Genomic DNA, 22,829 nt, shown 5'->3' with positions numbered 1-22,829 from the left:
ATCAGGTTACGAACTTTCTTGGCCTTCCGGTATTAGGTAGGTTTCTTCAACGTTTCGTATGGAAAATGAAGGACATTTGGAGGCTCTGTCAACAAAATCTTAGTGTTGAAGATAAACTACTTAAATTCTGAGGTGGGTAGCTATCATAGTTGGCACGAGGAAGCCTAACCATAAGTTTCAAAGATTTTTTAAGACTCTGCAAAATGATCAAACCTAAGGAAAATATTTTTTTGAAAAAAAAAAAACTTGTTCATTATAAATAGATAATTACAACATAATGAACTTATTAGTTCAACAATTTTACCATATCATCGAGATATTATGAGTTTTGCCTATTTCCTTCGGTGAATATATTGGGCATCTTATATAGTTTTGATTCAAAAATTTTCCATGGAAAACATTAGAAGAATTGATTGTTTGCAAACAATAGGAGAAATTATTTTCCACAGCTAGGTTGCCTGCAATTTAAAAGTTAGACTCATACCATTTTTTTACTACCTTGTAGTCTATCTAGGGGTGCTAATGGAGGTTGACAAACTGCTAATCCAAACTAGAACCGTCTTGGCATATAAAGTTTGAGTAGGAAAATGAATCCGATGATGAGAAGGAGGGCTTTTTTTTGCATTCTATCTAAGTTGCACATGGAAGAGCCAAAGCCAATCCTGAGAAATAGTAAAGCTTTATAGGGTCTTTTTGTCTGGGTGAAGATAGTTCGCATTTTCACAGACATGCCTATTTTATTGAGCTTTACTCTAAGAAAATGTCTCAGAACGTTACACCTTCTGTGTGGGTTAGAGTTTGCCCGATAGGAATTTCGCTACCTAAAGACCATTATAGTTATAGCCACCAGTCACCAACTCTTCTATCATTAGGTCACCAACATCTTAGCCTTCCGGCAATAGGCAGGTTTCTTTCATGTTTCACATAAAAAATAAAGGATGTTTGGAGGCTCCGGTCAACAAAATCTTGGGGTTGAAGACAATCTACTTAAAATATGAAGTGGGTAGCCATGGAAGCCTAACCATAAGTCTCAACGATTTTAAAGACTTTGCAAAATGATCAAACCTAAAGAAAAAGTTAAAAAAAAGGGCCCCGTGTATTATAAACAGATAATTACAATATAATGAAATCGTTAGTCCAACGATTTTACCATATCATTGAGATATTATAAGTTTTGCCTGTTTTCTTTTGTGAATGCATTAGGCATCCTATACAGTTTTGATTCAAGAATCTTCCATAGAAAACATCAGAAGAACCAGTTGCAATTAAAAAATCAGTCTCATACCATTTTTAATTACCTTGTAGTCTATAAAATTCTATCCCGATCTAGAAATATAAAGTATGGATATGAAAAATGAAAGCGATGAGCTATTGAATTGGATTTGCATTCTAAATTTAGATCGAAGTCTTATTAGGTTGGGTTTGGATTCAGATAGATCCATATCCAAAACATGATCCAATTATATGCATATAAACGATCTACCTTTTTTAATTTTTTTTGTACCATTATAGTATTTCATATTCATAATTCATGATATAGTATTTAATGTATCTCATAATTTTAATAAAATAGTCCAAAAGTGTAGCAAGACGACTTGTTAAATATCCAATTTCTAGTCGAAATCCAAAGTGGTGCTAAAACTTTTCTAGATCCAATTGAGTTATTGTTGGGTTTGAATCCTACCCATTGACACCGCTGCTCTATTGCAATTATTCTTTCCGCATTAACGGCCCAAAATATTGCTGCATAGGCCAAGGCCCACAACCACGAACGGCCATCTCCGTGATCACGTCCTCAGGCCTCCGACTACAAGTCCATTAAATATATGGCCCATGGAAGGAATTAACGGCAAATGTACATGTGAAATATAATCTTCAATCCTTATATATGGATTTTAATAAGAAAAATGCAACATATTGCCCGGCACATCACCGCTTAATTCGCCAATTCCACAAGGAAGTAGGTAATTGGCTAAGTGGTGCCTCGGGCCTCGACCAACACCATCTACCTCTCCATGTACTATACTATTCTCTAACGGAATGGTATACTTACATGGATACCTACTACCTCTCCATCTAGCCTCGACTGATCATGGCCGAGCCTTGGGCGTATTATATTCATTTTTAGTTTAGCTTTGGGTCGAGCCTTTTTAAAATTTGATATTTGCCATGTCCAAGCCCAACCCATGATCATCTCTGTGACTTAGAGTAATTTATCCAAGGTTCTGTGGTAGTAGGGGGCTAGTGCAATACATGCAAGTTAAGTGAGTGTCAGGCAGGTCTTAAATGTGATTTGGCCTCGACCATGCCAGCATTAATAGTGAAGTAGGGAGGTAAAAGCAATTTCATAAGTTTACGGGTTTGATAAACATGCGAGATTTATGCGCAGGAGAGATTTCTTTGCAATAAGAAGTGATAATGATTTTACAAGATATCAAGGTTTTTGAGTGCATGTGGAACCATTTTGTTACAATGGATTTATTGTTCGGTGGGTTTTTTGGGCCGACATATCGGGCTTCCTCGGTTGAAATTTGTGTGTGCTTGGGCCAAGCCCAATAATTGGGTGTTAGCCCAACTTCATCAAGGTGCGGTTTGATTACTGAACTAATAAACCGGTCCGGCGATGGACCTCTGTTCTCTACTAAATAATCACCACCCCTATAAACTGCAATACCTCCACAAGATTCATTCATTATGTTGCAGAATTTTACTTTAAGGAGTTAGAGGTGCAAATCTTCCAGGGGGTAATAGTTGTCTTCGATTTACCTTTTTTTTTTTTTTTTTTCAAGTTTCCGAATGCAAGGATGGGCTAGAGCACAACATTTCTACATGGTGAAAAGATTTTTTTTTTTTTTTTTTTTTTTTTGTGGATGAACCCTGCTACGGGTTTAAATTGACACCTGTAGAACAGATGAAATTCAGATTCTTCCCTCAAAATGCAGAATATGGGTCAGTGAAGAAGGCTAGTTTCAGAAAAATGATATTGGTTTATATCAAATGTCGTTCGTTAGCAAGCATGCTTACTAATAATGTGCGCATGATATTATTATTTGTGCCATAACTATCAATATTTAAATTTCAAATAGTAAACAATGACATCATTATGTCTTCGAAAAGATGCAGAAAAATTGACTTGCCTCGACAACTCTACCCAAATCGATGATTCGAGTTTGTTTGGAGCGGGCTTGGGTTAAGTTTTTGGTTTGAGCATGGCCAAGGTCTATTCTAACTCAAATTTTTAATTGGTCATGTACATTTGGGAGCTTTCCCCAGCTCAAGTATAAGACAATAAATTTCTTTTTTGTTTGGGTTGGATCAAAATCAATTATAATTGAATTGGGATAACCCCAACTAGGTTATCTAATGTTGGTTGGTCAATTTATTATTAATTGTTTAGTTTGTTCTTGCAAATGCTTAGAATCCGTTTAGGTCAAAATGAGGCAAGGATGGGCAGGTCAAGCAAAGATGAGTTGGATGGGATCATGCAAAATATGCCATAGAACCAGGTCTTAGGAGTGGGCAAATATAAGCCAATGACATGTCATGCCAAATTCAGTTCATGGGAACAAATATTATTACTTTAACTTGACAGGCTAAGCGAACCCATTGCTATTATGGCTTGACGTAACGCAGGCAAGTTATTCTCTTTCTTTTTTTAAAAAAAAAAGAAGCAATGATGCATTCGCTGCCATCCAACGGCATCGAAGAATCTTAAACTTGTCTTCAAAATTATAGGCTTTTGTTATTTTATTCATATGCGGACAAGCATGGTCGACCAATATTAAAGTATTGATTTCGTTATCTGCATATTTCTATATTTTAAAAAATAGAGAAATATTTTTTTATATCTTTTTAAAAAATTAAAATTAAAATACATTTGGTGTAGTTGATCATCTTGAATTATATATATATATATATATATATATATATATATATATATATATATTAAGATGATAATGCTGGAGGTGATAGTAGTTATGGTAAAGGTGGTGAAGATACTAGTGGTGTTAGTGGTCGGAGTAATGGTGTTATGACAGTGATGGTAATGATGGCAATGGTGACGTTTGCAGTGGCAAGGCCACTAGCAACATGGTGGAGACAGGTGGCAATAGTGTGATGAAGATGGTGTTGATGGCTACGATGATTTGGCGGTGATCGCAATGGTGATTACATAGTATTAGTAATATGTTAGAGACCACAATGTTGGTAGTTGTGGTATAGCAATAGCAATAATAGTAGTAGCGATGGTGCTGACAATATGGTGGAGGCGGTGATTATGATGATGGTTGATGAGGCCGAGGGTATCCCTCGAACCTCAGAAGCTTAGTCGCACATAAGCTTAGGCGGCGGAAGCGACTGCTTCTCCTCGGAGGTATTGTCCGCTTTGAAGGAGGTTTCATAGTCTCTTCCCAATGCACTGTTATGTCTTGCAAAAGGCGCCTCCAAAGAGAAAAGGGTTGCCCCTCTCCATTTAAGAAACAAACCTCTCCGCTACCTATCCGATGTAGGACTAAATTCGGACCTTTTATTCCCACAACATAGCCCCCCCAGCGAAAGTGTCTGTGCCGGGGTCAAGGGCTCTCAACGAAAGCAGGGTATCCTCTGAACCCCAGAAGCTTAGTCCGTACACAAGCTTAGACAGTGGAAGCGACTGCTTCTCCTCGGAGGTATTGTCCGCTTTGAAGGGGGTTTCATAGTCTCTTCCCAACGCACGGTTTTGCCCCGCAAAAGACGCTTCCGAAGAGAAAGTGGTTGCCCCCCTTTATTTAAGGAACAGACCTCTCCGCTACCTATCCAATGTGGGACTAAGTTCGGACCCTTTATTCCCACAACAATGGTAAAGCAACAAAGCTAGCAATGGTGCTAGCGTCAGAAGCGATGACTATAGTGGCAGGGGAGGCGACAACAATAATGATAGAGATGGTATAGAATATATATATATTTCTTTTTTTAAAATTATTAAAAGTAAATATTTTTATTTTTTAAATAAAAGAAGTGTAATTTAAAAAAAATAAAATAATAGCATCATGCTTCTTGTTAAAAATGTTTATGTTACTGTACTATATTTTCATATATTCTCTTTTTTGCGGTGCTTTTACATTTTTTTATCTCAAATTCTATAATTTTATTTTTTAAAAAAAAGAAAAGAAAAACAATGCCAAAGCACATTCAAAGCAAATTATATATATATATAATACATACATACATATCTAGATGTCCTAAATTTTTTTTTCAAATAAGTTAAATTTGGATCTGGTCGAATAAATTTAATTTACTTTATAGAAAAGCTGCCTCTATTTTTGGAGAGGCAGCTGGTAGTTTTGAGCTAGGTAGTGTACACCTTTAATTTTTTTTGATTAAAAAAATAGAGAGAATCGATTCGAGGTGTCAAGGCATGGCTGGAATCCACAAAAGTTTGCTTATATTGAAATCAAGACATTTAACTGACCCACTTGCACTCCTTTAATGAATATTTGGTTCACATAGGTTAAAAACTTATGCTTCATTGATCGATGCTTTCCAAAAAAAAAGTTACAAAAAGAGCTTGATCTGAATGAAGGATGTGTTATATCAGTCGAATAACCTATCGTTCACTAAATAATCCATCAACTAATGTATCTTGAAAAAAGTTGATGCCACAATGAAAACTATCAATCCAAATCGACAAAGTCACAAAACAATGCCAAATATAACAAATAGAAATTTCCATTCTTATCTTTATTCATCATTCTAGACACGACTCCAAAATGCTTCCCCCACCATTCATCTTAGTTATATCCAAAACATCAAAATATTATTTGGACATCCTTGTTTGCTTATCTTTTTAAATTTCCGTGCAAATTATATGCCATGTGTAAGAAAATAAAGGTCCAATATCAATTTTTCAGAAGGTTTTATTGCAAAATTACAATTAACTCCCTAGCGAATATGTAATCACCGCTATGATTCTCCATATAAATATACACTCCCTCCACCATATATCTCGCTGTAGTGATCCACCACTCCACCAGCGGTCGGAGCCACCTGGAAACCTTCCAAATATTTTCATTCCTTTGTTTTTTTGGGGGGCCCGGCCCAACTAAACGGCCCGGAGGCTCACCCACACGGCAATGTAGGTTTCTTTTCGGAAAAGCAGAGGGGAAAACGAAGAAAAACAAAAGAACGGGAGCCGACCCCCCTTGGATCCATTCGCACTCCCATCTTTCCCCCATGTAAGCAATACCCTCGCCGTCACCGATAACCCAACTCCTTGAGCAACCTCACCCTCCGCCCCCTCTTCTATCCGCCGTCGCCGAGAAGCGGAAGGAGAAGGAAAGAATCCGAGAGCAAGAAGTGGAGACGGCTGCCGTGTGAACCCTCCTATCTGATCGCTCGCTTGCTGGTGATTCGATCACCTCCTCCTCCTCCTCCTCCTCCGCCGCCGCCGCCTCCTGTGGAACTAGGCTTTTGTGAGGGTTTGTTCACCTCCGCCGCTGGGTCTTGCTTAGGGTCTGGTAGGGTTTCATGGCGTCGGAGGATGTCGTTGGGAAGAGCACGAGCGAGTCGGCGGTGACGACGATCGTGAATCTGGCGGAGGAGGCGAAGCTCGCCAGGGAGGGCGTCAAGGCACCCGGGCATGAGCTCCTCAGCATCTGCAAGTCGCTCGTGGCCGGCGGCGTCGCCGGTGGAGTGTGAGTTCTTGAAAACTTCATTTCTTGCCAATATATGAGACATATTTCCGTTTTCTTGATTTTTTGTCGATTTCCCCTATTTCTGCATTGTTTATTTTAATTTATCTCGTTTAAATTTTTTTGGGTAGCGACATTATCTTCTGACTGCTATTTTTTTAATCCGTATTTGTTCCCTCTTCCCTTCTAAATTTTTAATATTTTCGTTTCTTGCTTGTATGATGTTAAACCCTAACCAAGGTCTTGATTCTTGTCTATGGCGAGAAGCATTGTGGCATTCTGATAGCTGCTTTAGGATAATATTTGTTGCCCTTGAATGGTAAAAGGGAACCCCGTACTGCAATAGTGTCTGTTCGATGCTTGTACTGACAATTATGTTGGAGGACGTGGACATCCACATATGATATTATATTGTGATATCAGAGCCTACTAGGTCAACCCTCTTTGTTCAGATTGTTGGTGTTTCTACAACTACTTAGATGCAAGTGTCACAAGGGAACGATTGCATTAAACAAATTATTTATGTGGTTATATTTAACACATGCACGAGATATAGGAAAATAGAGAAAAATAAGTTTCATGAAAATAGTTTACTAAAGTTAGGAAGCAGATGGATGATTCTTGAATCTCGCCAGAGGAGGTTTGATGCCTAGGTGGATGAATGTGGTTACTAAGATGCACCAGTCTATTATGACAGCTGACTAGGTGAGGACTTGTGGCTTCTTTAACTCTTGGATAGAAATGATGATTGAAGAATAAGAATGTGATTGACAACCCCTTCTGCTTATTTGCAGAACTTTGCAGTGTTAGTAGCATGAAAGCCATTCATCTTTAGCTTTTTTTGTGGAAAAGGGACCTTTGGTGGGATTTTAGCATTCTGATTTTTTTTTTTTGGAGAAGCACCTATAACTTTTGTTCCTCATGAAAATTATGAAGATTTGGCAAATAAGAAATATAATTACTTGGGTCCCTCTGAATCTTTCTAAATGTTATGATATTGTAATGCAATGCAAGTTGCTTTATTTTTGCTGAAGTCTACGTTGACACCCCAAGTCATAAGGTAACATAAACTTCTATATCTTTTCCATGTAAACCACTTCATGCTTCCTCTGTTGTAAAGTCAACCTACAGGAATGGTGTGTCAGGAACATGTTCAGCAGATCTAATTGGACTATTTTTTAGGTTTTGTAAGAGGCCATGGACTATTTTTTTGGTTTTGTAAGAGGCCATGGACTATTTTTGATCTTCATATGATCACATGATTTGCTGACCTGTATTTTGCTACCATTTGTTCTCTGTTCCCACTTTTTGTCTACCTGTGGCCTCTTATGCATTAATCCTGAAGACTAATTCTCCCAGTCTTTTGCATGAGTACATGCACCTTACGATTCCTCTCTCCTTCTTGAAATGCACAAGAAGATGTGTTAAAGCCCAAACCCAAAACTCCTTTTTTTCACTGAGAAGCTTTCACGTAAGCATATTGATTAGGTGTGGTCCCCTATGCAGGAAATATGCATTTTCTCCATTTATTGATGTTGTCATTTTCAGCATTCATTTGACCTCTCCCATGATATTACATTCGAGAATCTAAAAACTGTTGTCACTAGTGACCTAAGTAAGTCTAGTTGTACTAGTCTGTCATTTTTGCGTATTACAATTTTGGAATGATGTTCCATATTATTAATGCTATTTTGATAGCATGCTTGTTGTTGCACTTAATTTTATTGCAATGGGATTTGTGCAGGTCACGGACTGCTGTTGCTCCACTTGAGCGATTAAAAATCTTGCTTCAGGTTGGTTTTCTTTTTAATTTCCTTTCTTTTTTCCTTGGGTTTTTGACTGCTGTTTTCTTACAGCATGTTTTTTTTCCTTCCCAACTATTAAAGTTGTTTAAAAAATTTGTATGTTAGTAGATCATTATGTATTGCAAATTAATTTATTTTGGATCTAAGCTCGAGTTCTTTGACTTGTTATTGCATGTCTTGTGAATGAGGCAGCTTTTTGAATAGATGTAAACAACTAACACAACAATCGTGAATGGGGCAATTTTTGGGTGGGTGCATTCTATGCATGACATTTACTTCCAAAAAATCTTTGCCAGTTTGTACTTCTAAGGACAGCAATTTTTTTCATAGATTAAGCCTTCCATGTTTGTTTTCTTTCCTCACCTATCTCATAAGGAATATGAACTATATCAAGTTATTAATCTATCTATGTCATGTCTAACATGATAGAAATGCACCTGTGTGCATTACATTAACAAAATAAATCTTCTCCTTCTTCCTTCTCTGGTCACCATCTCTGCTTGTTTTTACAAATGATCTTCTCTATTTGGTCTAGATCTATAGTATGAGATATTTTGCTCCTTCTCTTTCAGTCCATGATATACCTTTCAATGCCATTGCAAGTATCCGAATGCAATAAAATGAATGAAAATATTGATAATCAAGCATCGGCTTGTGTTAAAATAAGAAGATTAAAATATGTTAAATTCCATAATAGAATTGTGGAAGAAAGCTTAGTAGATGTAAATATGGAGTATATGGACTCAATGTTCTAAAAAGAGGTTGTGGTATGCAGGCAGTCAAGGGATCGCATAATGCATATGCGGTATGTGAACCACATATACAAGTGCATATGCGGTTCCTATTTTTTGACTAAAATTAATATAACAAATTAAATACCATAGTAACCAGAAAAAAGATAGTAATATTTTTTAGATATAGTAATATTTTTATGTATAGTAATATCTTTGAGATATATTATAACACTACTAAAAATAATAAAAACTAACAGTAATTACTTACCGCTCAGTGCCTAATACCTATACTCATAATTAATCAATATTTTAATATCATTAGTACCCTTATTAGGCTCACTTGGAACCCAACATAGAACCTGATCATCAGCTTAAACTTGCTTCACCTGCACAGCCCCACATAAGAGTGGATTGTATATGTGGCTCTGCAATGCCAAGTGGTCTCACATGTAGTTGTACGTTGTTAAGCAGGCAATGTGTGCAGTCACGCAATGCTAAGTGGACTGCTTTTGGAGTCTTTATGTGGTATGGCTGCATATAGGCAATGCGGTATGGTTAAGGGACCACTTATGCGTTTGCAAGTACATACGCTGTGGTGTGCACCATATTTTAAAACATTGTATAGTGGCCTTAAAACATATTTTTTTGGACTTCTTAAATGTTTCTGGACTTTGGTCACTTTGAGGATTTGCAAAATAAATTTTACCATATCATTTGAACCTCAAGTTGAGCTTGAAGAAATCCGTCCTTATCCATACCTTTTATGTTTTGTAGGCCAATTTTGCTTTTAAAAGGCATCATAATTTCATTATACAGTATCCATTTGTGTTCCTTTTTTTTAAATAATTATTATCTCTATTAAGTAGTTACTTTAATGTTTCCTTGCATATGCATATAAAGTTTGTATGGACACAAAAATATGTGAGCCATAGCTTATGAAATATTGATCGAGAATATAAGACAAAGGTGGTCTTGATGATTGGCGGTGAGTGCTAGAAGACCTACTGTTGTGTAAATTCCAAAGCGAGTCACTGTTGGTAGCATATTCAGGAATTGGCATGATTTTCTTCCTTGGAAACTTAGCAGTCAAATTTTTGACAAACTATTTTGTCTTCTTTTATGGTTGAGCTTGTTTTGACCCCACGAAATCAACAAATTGAATATCATTTAGAGAAGTTGAGAGATGAGTTGAACTCACAAAATTGTGTCAAAATTGTTGGTTTTATAGAAGTTAATGAATAATTGTTAGAAAAATCAAGTAGGCTAGAGTAACTTCTTATGAAATATTTGAAGCAAGGAATGTCGAACCGAGCCAAACCGCCTGGATTGCCCGGTTTGGCCTGTTCCAAGCCGACCCGATGGGAAACTGGATCAGTTCGGCCTTTGGATTCGGTTCTAGCCCCGAGCCAACCAGAAAAGGTCTAAACCGAACCTTACGTTCCAGAATTGTCCGGAACCTTCCGGGACCAGCCGGTTTGCACCGAGTCGACCCGGTTCTGAACTAGCCTCCTCTCTTTTTCTTTGTCTGGTGTTAAATGTTGTTCGGAAGGCCCAAGAAGGCCTTCTTAACAACATTTGTAAGCGGCGGAGAACTTTTCGCCTTTTCTCCTTTCCAACGGGTCAAAAATCATACCGATTCAGCACTTCAGAAATAAGATCCAAGTCTAAATAACGTATGCTTCCTCTATCTTTTTTTTTCCTCTTTTTTTGGGTTTGAAAAAATAGCTCGAAAATTGCAAAATAAGGAATGATCATGTCAAAATTTTTGATTTGGGCTTAATTTTATTATATGTTGTAGATCTATGGACGATCTATACGACGACCTAACAATTTTTAATTTTTGGATTATATATAATTTTTTAAAAATAAAAATATATATTTTGTGTTAAAAAATAAAAAAAATATTTTAAAATATAAAAATTTTAAAAATAAAAATTAGAACTGTATTTAAGGGCATGTAAGCTACTTTCTAGCAAAATTTGGTGTCCATCATTCAAGTTTTGATGCAATCAAGCGTACGGTGGACTAGGCTTAAATTTGAAAAAATGAAGAAATAAGTAGCTTTTGATGCATACTCAAGGGCCTAGAAAAATACACGCAGCATTCATTATTGGGTTCTACATGGATCTTAGTTAAAATTAGTATTTTGAAATATTAATATTTAAAAATTATTTTTAATTCGAAAATAATTAAAAATATTTAAATAATATCAAAAAAATAAAAATTAGTTTATGAGACAGTCGCAGGGTGGTCTTTCATTCACTGATGAGTTCCAATTTAAGCATGAACACAGGAAGGCACCAGCTGATGTGCCTTCTGACTATGCTGATGATCTGGATATCTACGAGAGGCATTGCCACTCGATCCGATTTTAGATATCGGTATGTATGTTGTACTTTAAATATATGTAATTGATTATGTTGTTTTATAATTTTTATTTCACTACTTGATTTGAGAATATTTTATATTGCTCCTTGTAGCATATGCAACATCTCACTAATAATTTTATGATTTGTATCATTTTAAAACAATAAGATGCATTATTTAGGTTAAACCAGAATCATAAAAACATCAAAAAATATAAAAAAAAATCAAAAAACATCAAATTAGATTTAAAATCATCGAAAAAGTTCAAAAACAATGATTACCAATTAAATCAACTTGAAATACTCTAAAAAAGAAATTGAGCATGCCGGTGCCGGCCCTACCGTACCGAACCGTCTGCCGACCAGTATGGATCTCGGTACCGGTTTGGCGGATCTTGATTTGAAATCATTGATATATGGTTCAAATAGTGCTTAAGCTACAATTCCATTTTCCCTCCATAATGTTATTCTATTAAATAGAGATCACAACACTTATTGAGTGCTAGATATACATAATTACAATACAAAATATCAAATAAAGATAATTTTTAAAGTTACATATTTTCTTTTGCTTTCCAAAATATTCGTATATAATCAATTAAACATTTACAACGCCTTGATATGTGGTCTTAGCAAAATTCTTTCATTTAAGGAGAAGCATGTTATGTGGTGCTAGAGGGTTGTTAAGCTACACAGACGCATGACGCATGCATGTTTTTTTAGTTAAAAATGGAATTTATTGAGGTGGTATGGGCATGTATGTTATTGATTGAAGGAGGCAAGTACCAGTACTTCAATCGTTGTTGAAGAATGTAGGGAGAGCAGGGGAAAACCTAAGTGACTTTGATGGAAGGTGTGATAAAGGTTATGGAAAAGGTTAGATAGCATCCAGGTAGCTAAATTGGAATTTTTGGCAAACAAGGTTTTATTAAAGCCAGTGTCAAATACAATAACGACATGTCATTATAGCCTTTGTATTTATAGAACATAACTTTTTAACTGCACAGTATTGCGGACAAATTGCAGGTCCAAAATCCTCACAATATAAAGTATAATGGAACGATTCAAGGCCTTAAATACATATGGAGATCTGAGGGTTTTCGAGGACTATTCAAAGGCAATGGTACTAACTGTGCACGCATTGTCCCAAACTCGGCAGTCAAGTTCTTTAGCTATGAGCAAGCAGCCAGGTATCATTTTAAATTCTACAATCACATTTTTGCATTGTCTATGTGAATGTAATGCATGTTTTTGTAAGTATAAAAGGTTTAAAGTACTGCTATATTGCTGTGTTCTGACATCTACTTTTGTTTCATGCTGTCTGTCTTGCTATGTTCCACTGGCATGTCAGACTGGTAGGACACTGAAACTGTGCAATAGAAATGCTTGAGATACACTTAATCTTAGATTCCTCTTACATACGGTTGTTTGTTATCCTTAGATAAAGTTCAGATGGAGGTTTGGGATAAATCATGCTGCAAGCAAAGCTAAAGCAATTGTGGACCGCATATCCAAGGTTTGTTGATGGGAATTGATAAGCAGAGAAGCTAGGGAAAAAATGCAATGCAGACTACAGGGTCAAAACTAAATTCTAGAAAGACATTGTTGATCCAAACATGCTTCTTGATCATTGTCAGATTTTTTAATCCAACCTCCATACAATGAACATTTATAGATTTGATTTCCTTCAAATGTCCTAGTTTTAGTACAGTTATTCAAGGAGTTAATTGCCAAACGGTAGAATAATACAATCAAACAGCCAATGGCTGCTCGTATGTTGTTCAAGTATGTCTGGAAACCCCATTTGATGGTCTTTAGCTATTAAATACAAATCCACTTGTCTTTTTTTTGTGTTTACTCCATATTTTTGATTATTTGAAATAAGATAGTAGTTATTTTCACTCGGAGAAAAATTTTATTCTCTTGATACTGAAAATTCCTATATGAGTCTAACACGTTTTATTCTTTACTGACACTTCAACATCTAGGCTAATGGTATTTTTTGGTAAACTAGGTAATGATGATTATTGAGAAATATGTTGCCCCTTCTAGTGAGGAGTTTTGATGAGGGTATTAACTCTGCGAGAGTTATTATCTTCTAGTATTATAATTGTGACTCTGGTGTGTGCATCTCAACCCCCCAGTTCCATTCCACTGTGGGGTCCAAGCCTTGCTTTGATTTCATCCATAAATTGTTTCTAGTTCTAACTCAAATCTCCATCCTTGTTTTCCAAGAAAGTTTTTGTGAATACAGTTCAATTAAATCGTTAGTCGTTTAATGGGCAATGATATATTAATAATAGTTAATCTGTATCAGAAGTTGAATCTTATAATATCGCCTGTCCTTGAACTTTTTTTTTTATTTCATCTGGACAAGAGCTCTATATGCTAAATTGTCTTTTTGTTATCTATTCTCCCTTGTCCATATAAAATCATGAACAGGTTCTGTCAAGAAGCTTCCATGTCCTGTAGATTTAAGGTAAATCATTACACCTGTCCAAACTTAGCTAGTTTGTAAAAACTGACTATGATTTTTAGCCGACTCAATTTTCCATAAAAACTAGTTGTTGGGCCTGATTGTCATCATTATAATGATGTGAAGAGACTGGTTGCATGGGCTCTCTCCTTTTTCAATTATTTTCTCCTTACATGCATATGCATTTCCTTTTTTACTAGTACACACAGTCTCTCCCTTTTCAATAAATTTCTTGTTTCTTGTTTTACCCCAGAGACAACCGGTCCTTCTACAGCATTAACAGATGGATTATTGTGTATGTGTGACCATACCTGCAATTCAATTTTTCAAGCATAGATTAAGGTCAAATTTTGCTGGATGACATAATTTTGTACATGAACGTGCATGTGCAGAATGTATATTCTTCAGAACTTGTGTGCTGGCTATGCTTTGTTGAAAGTTGATCTGTCATTGAACATATCACAATCTAGTGATACACATCTCATTCATATATAATTATGGAATCCATTTGATATTTATTAAGTGCAGTAGATTTTTAAAACATATGGGACCTATTTATTTTCTTCCTTTTCTTAAAATTTTGAAATTTTTTGCAGTGGAATTTTGTGGTTTTACCGTCGGCAATCAGGCAATGGTATGACCATCCTTATCTTTCTAAGCCATTTTTTATATTATGAGGCAGCTTTTATGAGGTTGTCAATGATTTACTAATTAATATCACATTACATCACTTAGCTGTTATTCAAATATCCACCAATCCTGATATTTGAAAATTTTGCAAGGCATGCCCCCTTTTCTCCATGAGTGGAGTACCACATATATATATGCACTCTACACAAAAAGACTTGATCTTGTACCAGGCTTTCGAAGCTTTTTGGTCATTGTTTACTGATATGTGAAAAATGGAAAATCTAGTTGTATGTAATATTTTAAGCAGGTTAGATTATCAGGTTTCCAGTATCAATATTCCTTGTTTGCATTTTAATTAATGCAAAATTTAAAACATTTATAGCCTTCACAAATATCTTAGGAATAATGGCTGCTCAAAGAGGTTCCAGACTTTTATTTCTAACCTTTTTTCAGTTCCAAGTATGCATCGGTACTTCTTACAATTTTAATAATGGTTAGCAACTTTTTTTAACTCTATTAAAGGAACTAATGCTTTACTTTGCATTGGGTTATTCATTTCTGTTAATGTGTTAGAACTATGATTATATGTGAATTTGAAGTCTCAAATGAATGTATTCTCATTGGTATTTGAGATTGCCCGTTGCCTTCATCTGCGTGCTACATTGGTCAGTATTTGACACAATTGTTGTTTTGTCATATTGCACCAACGTATGCGGCCCAAAGCTTCTCTAAAAAAAAACATACACCCCATAGCAGCAAACACCTTTTTCTGCCCTCAAAAGCTATTCTGGATAGCAGCATAATGATGAAGTCATGTTTTGTCTTCGAAAAGAGATCAAAATTCTCTGAACCTCTAATTTTTAAAATATATGTTTGATTAGGATAATACTTCATGCACATTTTTTAGACACCGGGTGTTATATCCAATCCACGTTACATAGAAGTATAAAACTTTCCACACCATATTAACCTCTATGGAGCATAAAATAACAACAACATAATATTATTAGAAGTAAATTTAAATATCTAAGAAGTTCTATTCTAATTAACATATTAAATGAATAAATCTTTTTTGGTTGGTCTGTTTCTGGAGGATAAGCAATATTGATCAGTACCAAGTCAGTACAATGTTCATGAGGAGAGTATGTCCTTGCTGGTGAGGCTTCAAGGGAGTTTGCATATGGTATAATGCATCATGTGCTCCAGGTTTTGAAAGTATGCTGACTTAAATTTTTGAGCAGGATAAGGGTGGTCATTGTTAGGAAAGGGGTTCACAAGTTTTTTACCCCTCCTCGAGCTTTTTGTCCTTGCTGCAGTACATTCTCTGCAAGAAATATCCTATATCCTCTACATTAGGTATCACATTAGTACGGGGTTCATTGTCTCTCGAGCATAGGTGTGCATATAATGCTGGCAACTTCAGAAAGTTTTCTATCTGGCTGATGGCATATTATTAGGCTTTTGATGATCAGTGGAAAGTGCAGTAGTTGTGTCTTGCAACAAGAAACTTGCATATTTGTTGTGAAGATGCTAATTGACAAATCACACATCTTTGGACTCTAGGTATTATGCAATTAATTTATATTTTTATTCCAGTGTCAACTATGCCTGCAACAATGATTGTTTTAAGTCAAAATAGATTGCGGTCTAGCCATAGTGCTTAAATTCTTAAGGTTTGAACGTTTCTGTTGGTGGTACTCATGAAGTCATTCCTATCTTATGGTGACCTTTATAGGATATTAAGGAAGATAGTTTTTCTTGGAAGTTCAAGGATTGATAAGGCAAACATTTTGGATATTTGAGAATTTGTGAAGCTTAATATCTAGAGAGCTTCATGAGGAATATGGTATAGGAGGAAATTTTGTAGTTGATGTAAAAAAATAATGACCGTGAACTTTTGCCATGAAGGGTAAAGCAAGCATTGTTCCTGATGAGGTTCATAATGACAAGGTATACAGTGCTAGACTGAATCAGTGCAAATTGGCCCGTATTGGGTTGAACCATCCGGTTTTGCTAACTTATGAGCAATTTGACTCAGTTTGAGGGCTAAATCGGTCCAATTCTCATTAAACCCTCTACTCTTTTTCTTGCTCGATCACACTTACCTCATGTGAGTTCTCGCTCATGACCCTTCATGAGGTGGAGACCCTCGTCATGAAGGTTTTTGACTTGTAGTTGCTATTGCTGACGTTGACAACAACACTGACAACAAGGCTGACGGTGGGTATTCCCTCTCTCTCTCTCTCTCTCTCTCTCCCTCCCTCCCTCCCTCCCTCTGTCCCTCTCTCAGTGTCTACCCTGTCTTGCTCTCCCCCCATCTCTCTCTCTCCCCCTCCATTCTCTCCCCCCCCCCCCTCTCTCTCTCTTTCCCCCTTCTTGTCTCTCTCACTCCCTCTTTCTCTCCTCTCCGACTCCCCCTCCCTCTCCCTTACTCTACCTTTCTCTTTCTCCCTCTCTCCTCTGGTTTTGAAACATCTCGGGATGGCACAATATCGGTCTGTGCGGTACGGCACATTCCAGTACTGTATCAAACCGGTAGCTGGCTGGTACGACCCTTGGTACTGCTCGGCGAACGTTGCATAATGATGTAATCTACTTCAAGGAATTGCCACTACCCATTTTACTGCTCTACAACTAGGTTGAATTACTTCTGTTGTCTCCTGATCTCCTTAGTTCTGCGGTTCTGCCTCTTTGAGTGTCTTGTTCACCTACCTTTCACCTTTTATCTTTGAAATCTCTTTTTACTCTAAATTGATTTCATTTCATGTAACTTTTTTTGACTGAGACAATGAAAAGAATGGTATACTTTTATGCTATCATGACCAGGTATTTATTAAGAGACATATGAGTGGTACCATGATAATCCTTTTTCAAATTTGTTCCATAGATATTTTTTTAGTAAATCCTTTCTCAGAATCAACTGTAGGATAACATCCAATTGGGTCAGTGAAAGTATTATAGAACAAGTCTGAAAGTAGCATGCTGAACTTGTCATACCATAAGTCTGTACTTATAAATATGAAGTCATTAAGACAACCATTCTGAAGTTCTTTTGTAGACCATTTAGTTTCAAACACTCTGAACAGTAACAATTTGTTTGAGCAGTAATAGCATGACTTGCCACGTATTGGCAAGACTATATATTCTTGACATAGCCATCAAATGGAAAAGTTTAAGCTGTCAAATAAGGCACTTGTTCTGGTTCCCTCCTTCCCTTCAACCCTTGTGCTTCCCTTTGCCATTCTAGCTGGCAGAAGCTGCAGATGACAAAGAAAGTGGTGCCAGTTGTCTCTTCACTTCATTTATGGTAAAGCTCGCAATGAAAGCATATATCATTTTGGTGAAACCTGTGGCTAGCAGGTGACAGTTTATGCATCCACTCGTTCCAGCCATTTTAGTTACCAAAAGATGGAAATGAATGGAAGTGGGTTATGGAGTAGTTTGTGTGAGAATGGCCCTCAACATCCTGCTGCTCATGGTGTTTCACGACTGTCGTGCTCTTTGTTTTGCTCTCTGCAGCTTTTGGTAAACATGTTATGAATCTCTTGTTTGATTCATAACATGTTTACCAAGAGATTCTCTTCTCACAGAGAAATGTTGGTGGACATAACAAATGGATATGTTCTATAATGTTTTACACCAGTTAGGATGCAACAAGCAAACATAAACTGGAGCTATGAATTAGTAATGGAAGCATACTAATGGCTGAAATTCATAGGAGTATTTGTGATGCACCAGATATCAATGTCATGTGGATTTGGTTATATTAGGGGCAGAAACATTCATCTGAATTTGGTTTACTCAACATGGAATTTGGATCTAGTCTAAAAATATCTGCAACCCAAGCAATTTAGACCAATAGATGAGAGTTGTTTTTTAGATATTTAGATGGTTGCAACTGTTTTAATGGGATGTGGCTAGATTTATGGTCAATGTAAGTGGAGGGAACTGATACTAGATTTGATCGGAGGTCTCGATAAAATAAAATAAAATAAAATAAAGAGATGAGAAGAAGTATGCGAACAATAATAAGCAAGGATTTTGGAGTCTGCACACATATGGGGGGACTCTATCTAATTCATCCAATGCTTTATGGGGTAGGGGGTTTCTATTCAGTTTGTCCAATGCTTCGAAGGGGCTGATCACTACCTTCACTTTTCCATCTGCCTTTTGAATCAACAAATTGCAGCATTCCTAGGACTTTTGAGAGCTATCCACCAGTGAAAAAAGGAAAGTGAACCTTAGCCAATGGATAGAAGAGGCAAAAGGTTAGATGCTTAACACTTCATTGATAAAGAAGAAGCAATAAATCATATGCATAAAATTTCATTTTATATGCGGTGAGCGAAAATGCTATTAATGGGCCTCATGCCTGTTGGAGTTTAACTTAGTGTAAGGCAGTAGGCCTAGTATGTCCTGCCTATGGTTTATTGGGCTTTGCGTAATGCACAAATAGCCCATTAAGACCCAGTTATTGAGCTGATTGCTGAACTATTATTTGTTGACCCTGTAATTTTTTTGCTCCACTCTTAAATCCATTGTCATCGTCATAATCAATCTTCTGAGTTCTGATGTTTTTTGTCATTTTTTGCCATTTGCCTAGAGGAATTCTGATTATTTTTTTTTAAAGTTAGAAACAATATTTGTGTGCCTCAAAATTCAGATATTATTTATTACAATTTTATTTGATGGACGTCATTCATGATGACATGTCAGCTTTATTAAATTCATGGCCTTTGTAGGATGAAACATCGTGAGCTGATAAATAAAGGAGAGGGGAATCAGGCACCTTTTTAGTTCGTGTCTAAACCATGGTGTGGCATGCTAAGTTGCTACCTGTATTTTATCTCTACCTCTTGGTATCTTTTAAAGAAACCACCTGGAGAATTACTTATGAGAAATGAAGGCCAAATTGGAAAAGATAATAATATACAATCATTTATCACCATTATTATTTTCTCGACAAGGCAGTGCAACAGTCCCTTTTTGTATTTTTATCGTGCATTGTCCTGTTACTGGATAACAATCAATGGTTTCCTATCCTCTGACAGTAGTGCCTATGCCAGTAGAGACAACCTCCCCTCTCATCCATCTTTTATTGTTTTATACTTCATAAAATTCTATGGTACAATTCATGTAACTATTATCAGGCCCAAAACTCAAGTTATTTACTGGTACAGATCATTAGAATATGTATTTGCATGCATGTTCTCTCATTGATTGATATTTCCTGACATGAAGAGGATTAGAAATGGCGATTTAAAAGGACAGGTGTCTAAGACTGCTAATTGATGTCGGAGGTTTTCCTTTTTTGCTTTTTAAGCGAATTTGGGACTCCGGAGACCAATAAATAATAATCCTTTTTTTTTGGAATTGCTTATGGATAAATGGCAAATTTTGGGTTGGGATGAAAATATAGTTCACCCTATTAATAAGCTAATTTAGTTTTCCTTTACTAGCAAAAGATGAAGAAGCTAGGGCTCTTTAAAGAAACTGCCTGATTTTTTTTTGAACTCCCCTTTTCTTCTCTAGTTGCCGTCTTTTTATGTGTGTTTGTTGTGTCCAAATTAAATTTCTTTCAGTGATAGAAAAGGCAGAGCTAAATCAGTAATATGTCAGATATTTGGACATGTAAGTTTCAGCATATTTATATGAAGTTGCTGATTTCGTCTAAATATGGCTATGGAATTGCCCAACTGTTCCATTGTTAACTCGTGCAGAAAATGCTCAACTGACTCCTGTATTGCGCCTTGGAGCTGGAGCATGTGCTGGAATAATTGCTATGTCTGCTACTTATCCTATGGACATGGTTCGGGGCAGGATAACAGTTCAGGTGCTGTTTCAGGTTTCTTCTAGCGAATTATTATTGTTATCTGTAATTCAGATAATTTGGTCCACTTGGCTCTGAGTGTGATGAAAAAGTGTTCTGGTAGTTTCTTCTTGTTCCTTGTCATTAATTCTTTTCATTCATCTTTCTTTTTTCCTGACAGACTGAGAAGTCCCCTTACCAGTATAGAGGAATGTTTCATGCACTAGGTACGGTCTACCGAGAGGAAGGCTTTCGTGCTCTGTACAAAGGCTGGCTTCCATCAGTAATAGGAGTGGTAAGTTCATTCCACACTGCAGAGGCAAGCATCCTATTTCATCCATTGTTGAACAGCCAGAAGTGTGAAAACATTTTTGGGTTATGACTTATGTAAGTCCTGTTTTACATGTCTGGTAATCTACAGGAAAAAGACTGCTATTCATGCCTGTACTAGTAAAATCTAGTGGTCTACTAATTTTTGAGTCTCATTTTTATTAAATTGTTGCTTGAAAACTCTATGTGTAAAATATGTGATGTATATGTACTTGACATATATGAAAGCAAAATGCAGTGGGCTTTACACAGTTTGTTTAGCATTTCCATGGAAATTCATATTGTCATAGACTACTGATAGGGTTTATTCTGCTGAAAGTAAACATAACATCATTCATTCAAAAGGATGTAGTTTGATAGAATCCACATTCATAGATGCCCTAGTGATGTATTCAAATCCCAGACTAAGGTCTCTCTCTCTCTCTCCTTGATCACCTGATCCCCTCCCTCCCTTTGCAAACCACACACATACGTGAAGACATGACAATGTCGTCATCTTCATTTCTATTCTTTGCAATCCATGCTAGAATTAAAAAAATCATATTTATTTGCTTCATTTCAGTGATTTTTAATTACTCAGACGATCCAAATTTTGGGTTTGTTGGCATGTTGGACGCACAAATGCTTGAGACACTGACACTCCATGACACTTCATACCATCAAACTATAATGATCACTTACATGTCTACTTTTGTCTATTCCACATAAAAATTACTATGTAACATATGAATTAGCAAAGCTGCTATCAATTTTGTGAACTCAAGGAGAAATAGGTCCAGCTTATCACCTAATGTATGCTTGAATCAATGCATATTCACACTAACATATATATGTCGTAGGCATGTCCTTATATCCAATTTTGAAAGGTTCCCCTGTCAGATTCTTCTGGATGCTCAAATACCTGTCACGTGTCCCAGAAACATTAATTTTTACTTGTCTTTTGGAAGTTAAGTTTTGTTTGTGCTTGCAGATTCCATATGTTGGCCTCAACTTTGCTGTCTATGAATCCTTAAAGGATTGGTTAGTCAAATCCAAGCCATTGGGTCTTGTTGAAGACTCAGAGTTGAGTGTGGTGACAAGGCTTGCTTGTGGAGCTGTTGCTGGAACTATAGGCCAGACTGTTGCCTACCCTCTTGATGTCATTCGGAGAAGAATGCAGATGGTGGGTTGGAACCATGCTGCTTCTGTTGTGGCAGGCCAAAGGGGAAGCAAAGCGCCATTGGAATATACTGGAATGGTTGATGCATTTAGGAAAACAGTGCATAGTGAAGGATTTGGAGCATTATACAAGGGCCTCGTTCCCAATTCAGTGAAGGTTAGTATTTCTAATTTACTCCATCAGTTCAACAAAAGGTATCAGGCTGCCCAGCAAACCATAAGGTTCCTTGCTTGAAGAATCAAACATTACATTTATGGTACATGTTTTGTTTTAGATGTAGCTCTATTGTACTTTGTTTCAGGTGGTGCCATCCATCGCAATTGCATTTGTGACATACGAGGTTGTGAAGGATGTTCTTGGAGTAGAAATGAGAATATCGGATTGAAGCTGAAAAAAAGGGGGCCCAACTGCTATTTTGCTGGGGGCATCAACTGCTATTTTTGTAGGTGGACGGTAGAAGATAGGAAATGTGCTCGGTATTAAGGCCTCAACCCATGTTGATATCAAACCAGCACTTCAGAACCTGTTGCCAGACATCTAGCTTTGACCTCCCCAACTCAAAGAATAAATTGGCTATAGGGCAGGGAGAATTTGTGTAGCTTCCGTGCTATCTGTTAACCCTATATTTAGATTGTGTTTTGTTCGTTTGCCGTTTTATTTTCTGCTTGTCCATGTAGCATGGGCTATCTAGCTTTTTTCTTCTTTTGACAGAGCCTTCTGATTAGTCCAGAAGAAAGCCAAGTTACCAATACAATAAAAATCCTGGCCTTTTTGTTGTTCTGTTTTCTATTTTGGTATGATATTGTTTCTTTATCATACAATAATCAAATAAATATAGAACATTGATATGTA

General features: G+C 36.6%; 1 protein-coding gene across 1 annotated transcript; it reads left to right on the top strand.

The window, feature by feature from the left end:
- The first annotated feature begins 6,106 nt into the window (after positions 1 to 6,106).
- LOC103708346 (mitochondrial adenine nucleotide transporter ADNT1-like) lies at positions 6,107 to 22,829 on the top strand. The gene is made up of 8 exons (XM_008793230.6): positions 6,107 to 6,671; positions 8,413 to 8,461; positions 12,600 to 12,763; positions 14,646 to 14,683; positions 20,400 to 20,512; positions 20,670 to 20,783; positions 21,789 to 22,133; positions 22,279 to 22,829. Exons 1-8 carry the CDS (start codon positions 6,505 to 6,507, stop codon positions 22,360 to 22,362), a joined length of 1,074 nt encoding a protein of 357 aa, XP_008791452.1. The 5' UTR covers positions 6,107 to 6,504; the 3' UTR covers positions 22,363 to 22,829.

Source organism: Phoenix dactylifera, chromosome 9 (genome assembly GCF_051530095.1).
Source record: "Phoenix dactylifera cultivar Ajwa chromosome 9, Ajwa_hap1_PhDact_Kaust_v1.1, whole genome shotgun sequence".
In the NCBI taxonomy this organism is placed as follows: Eukaryota; Viridiplantae; Streptophyta; class Magnoliopsida; order Arecales; family Arecaceae; genus Phoenix; species Phoenix dactylifera.
This window is presented reverse-complemented; position numbering and strand designations above follow the sequence as displayed.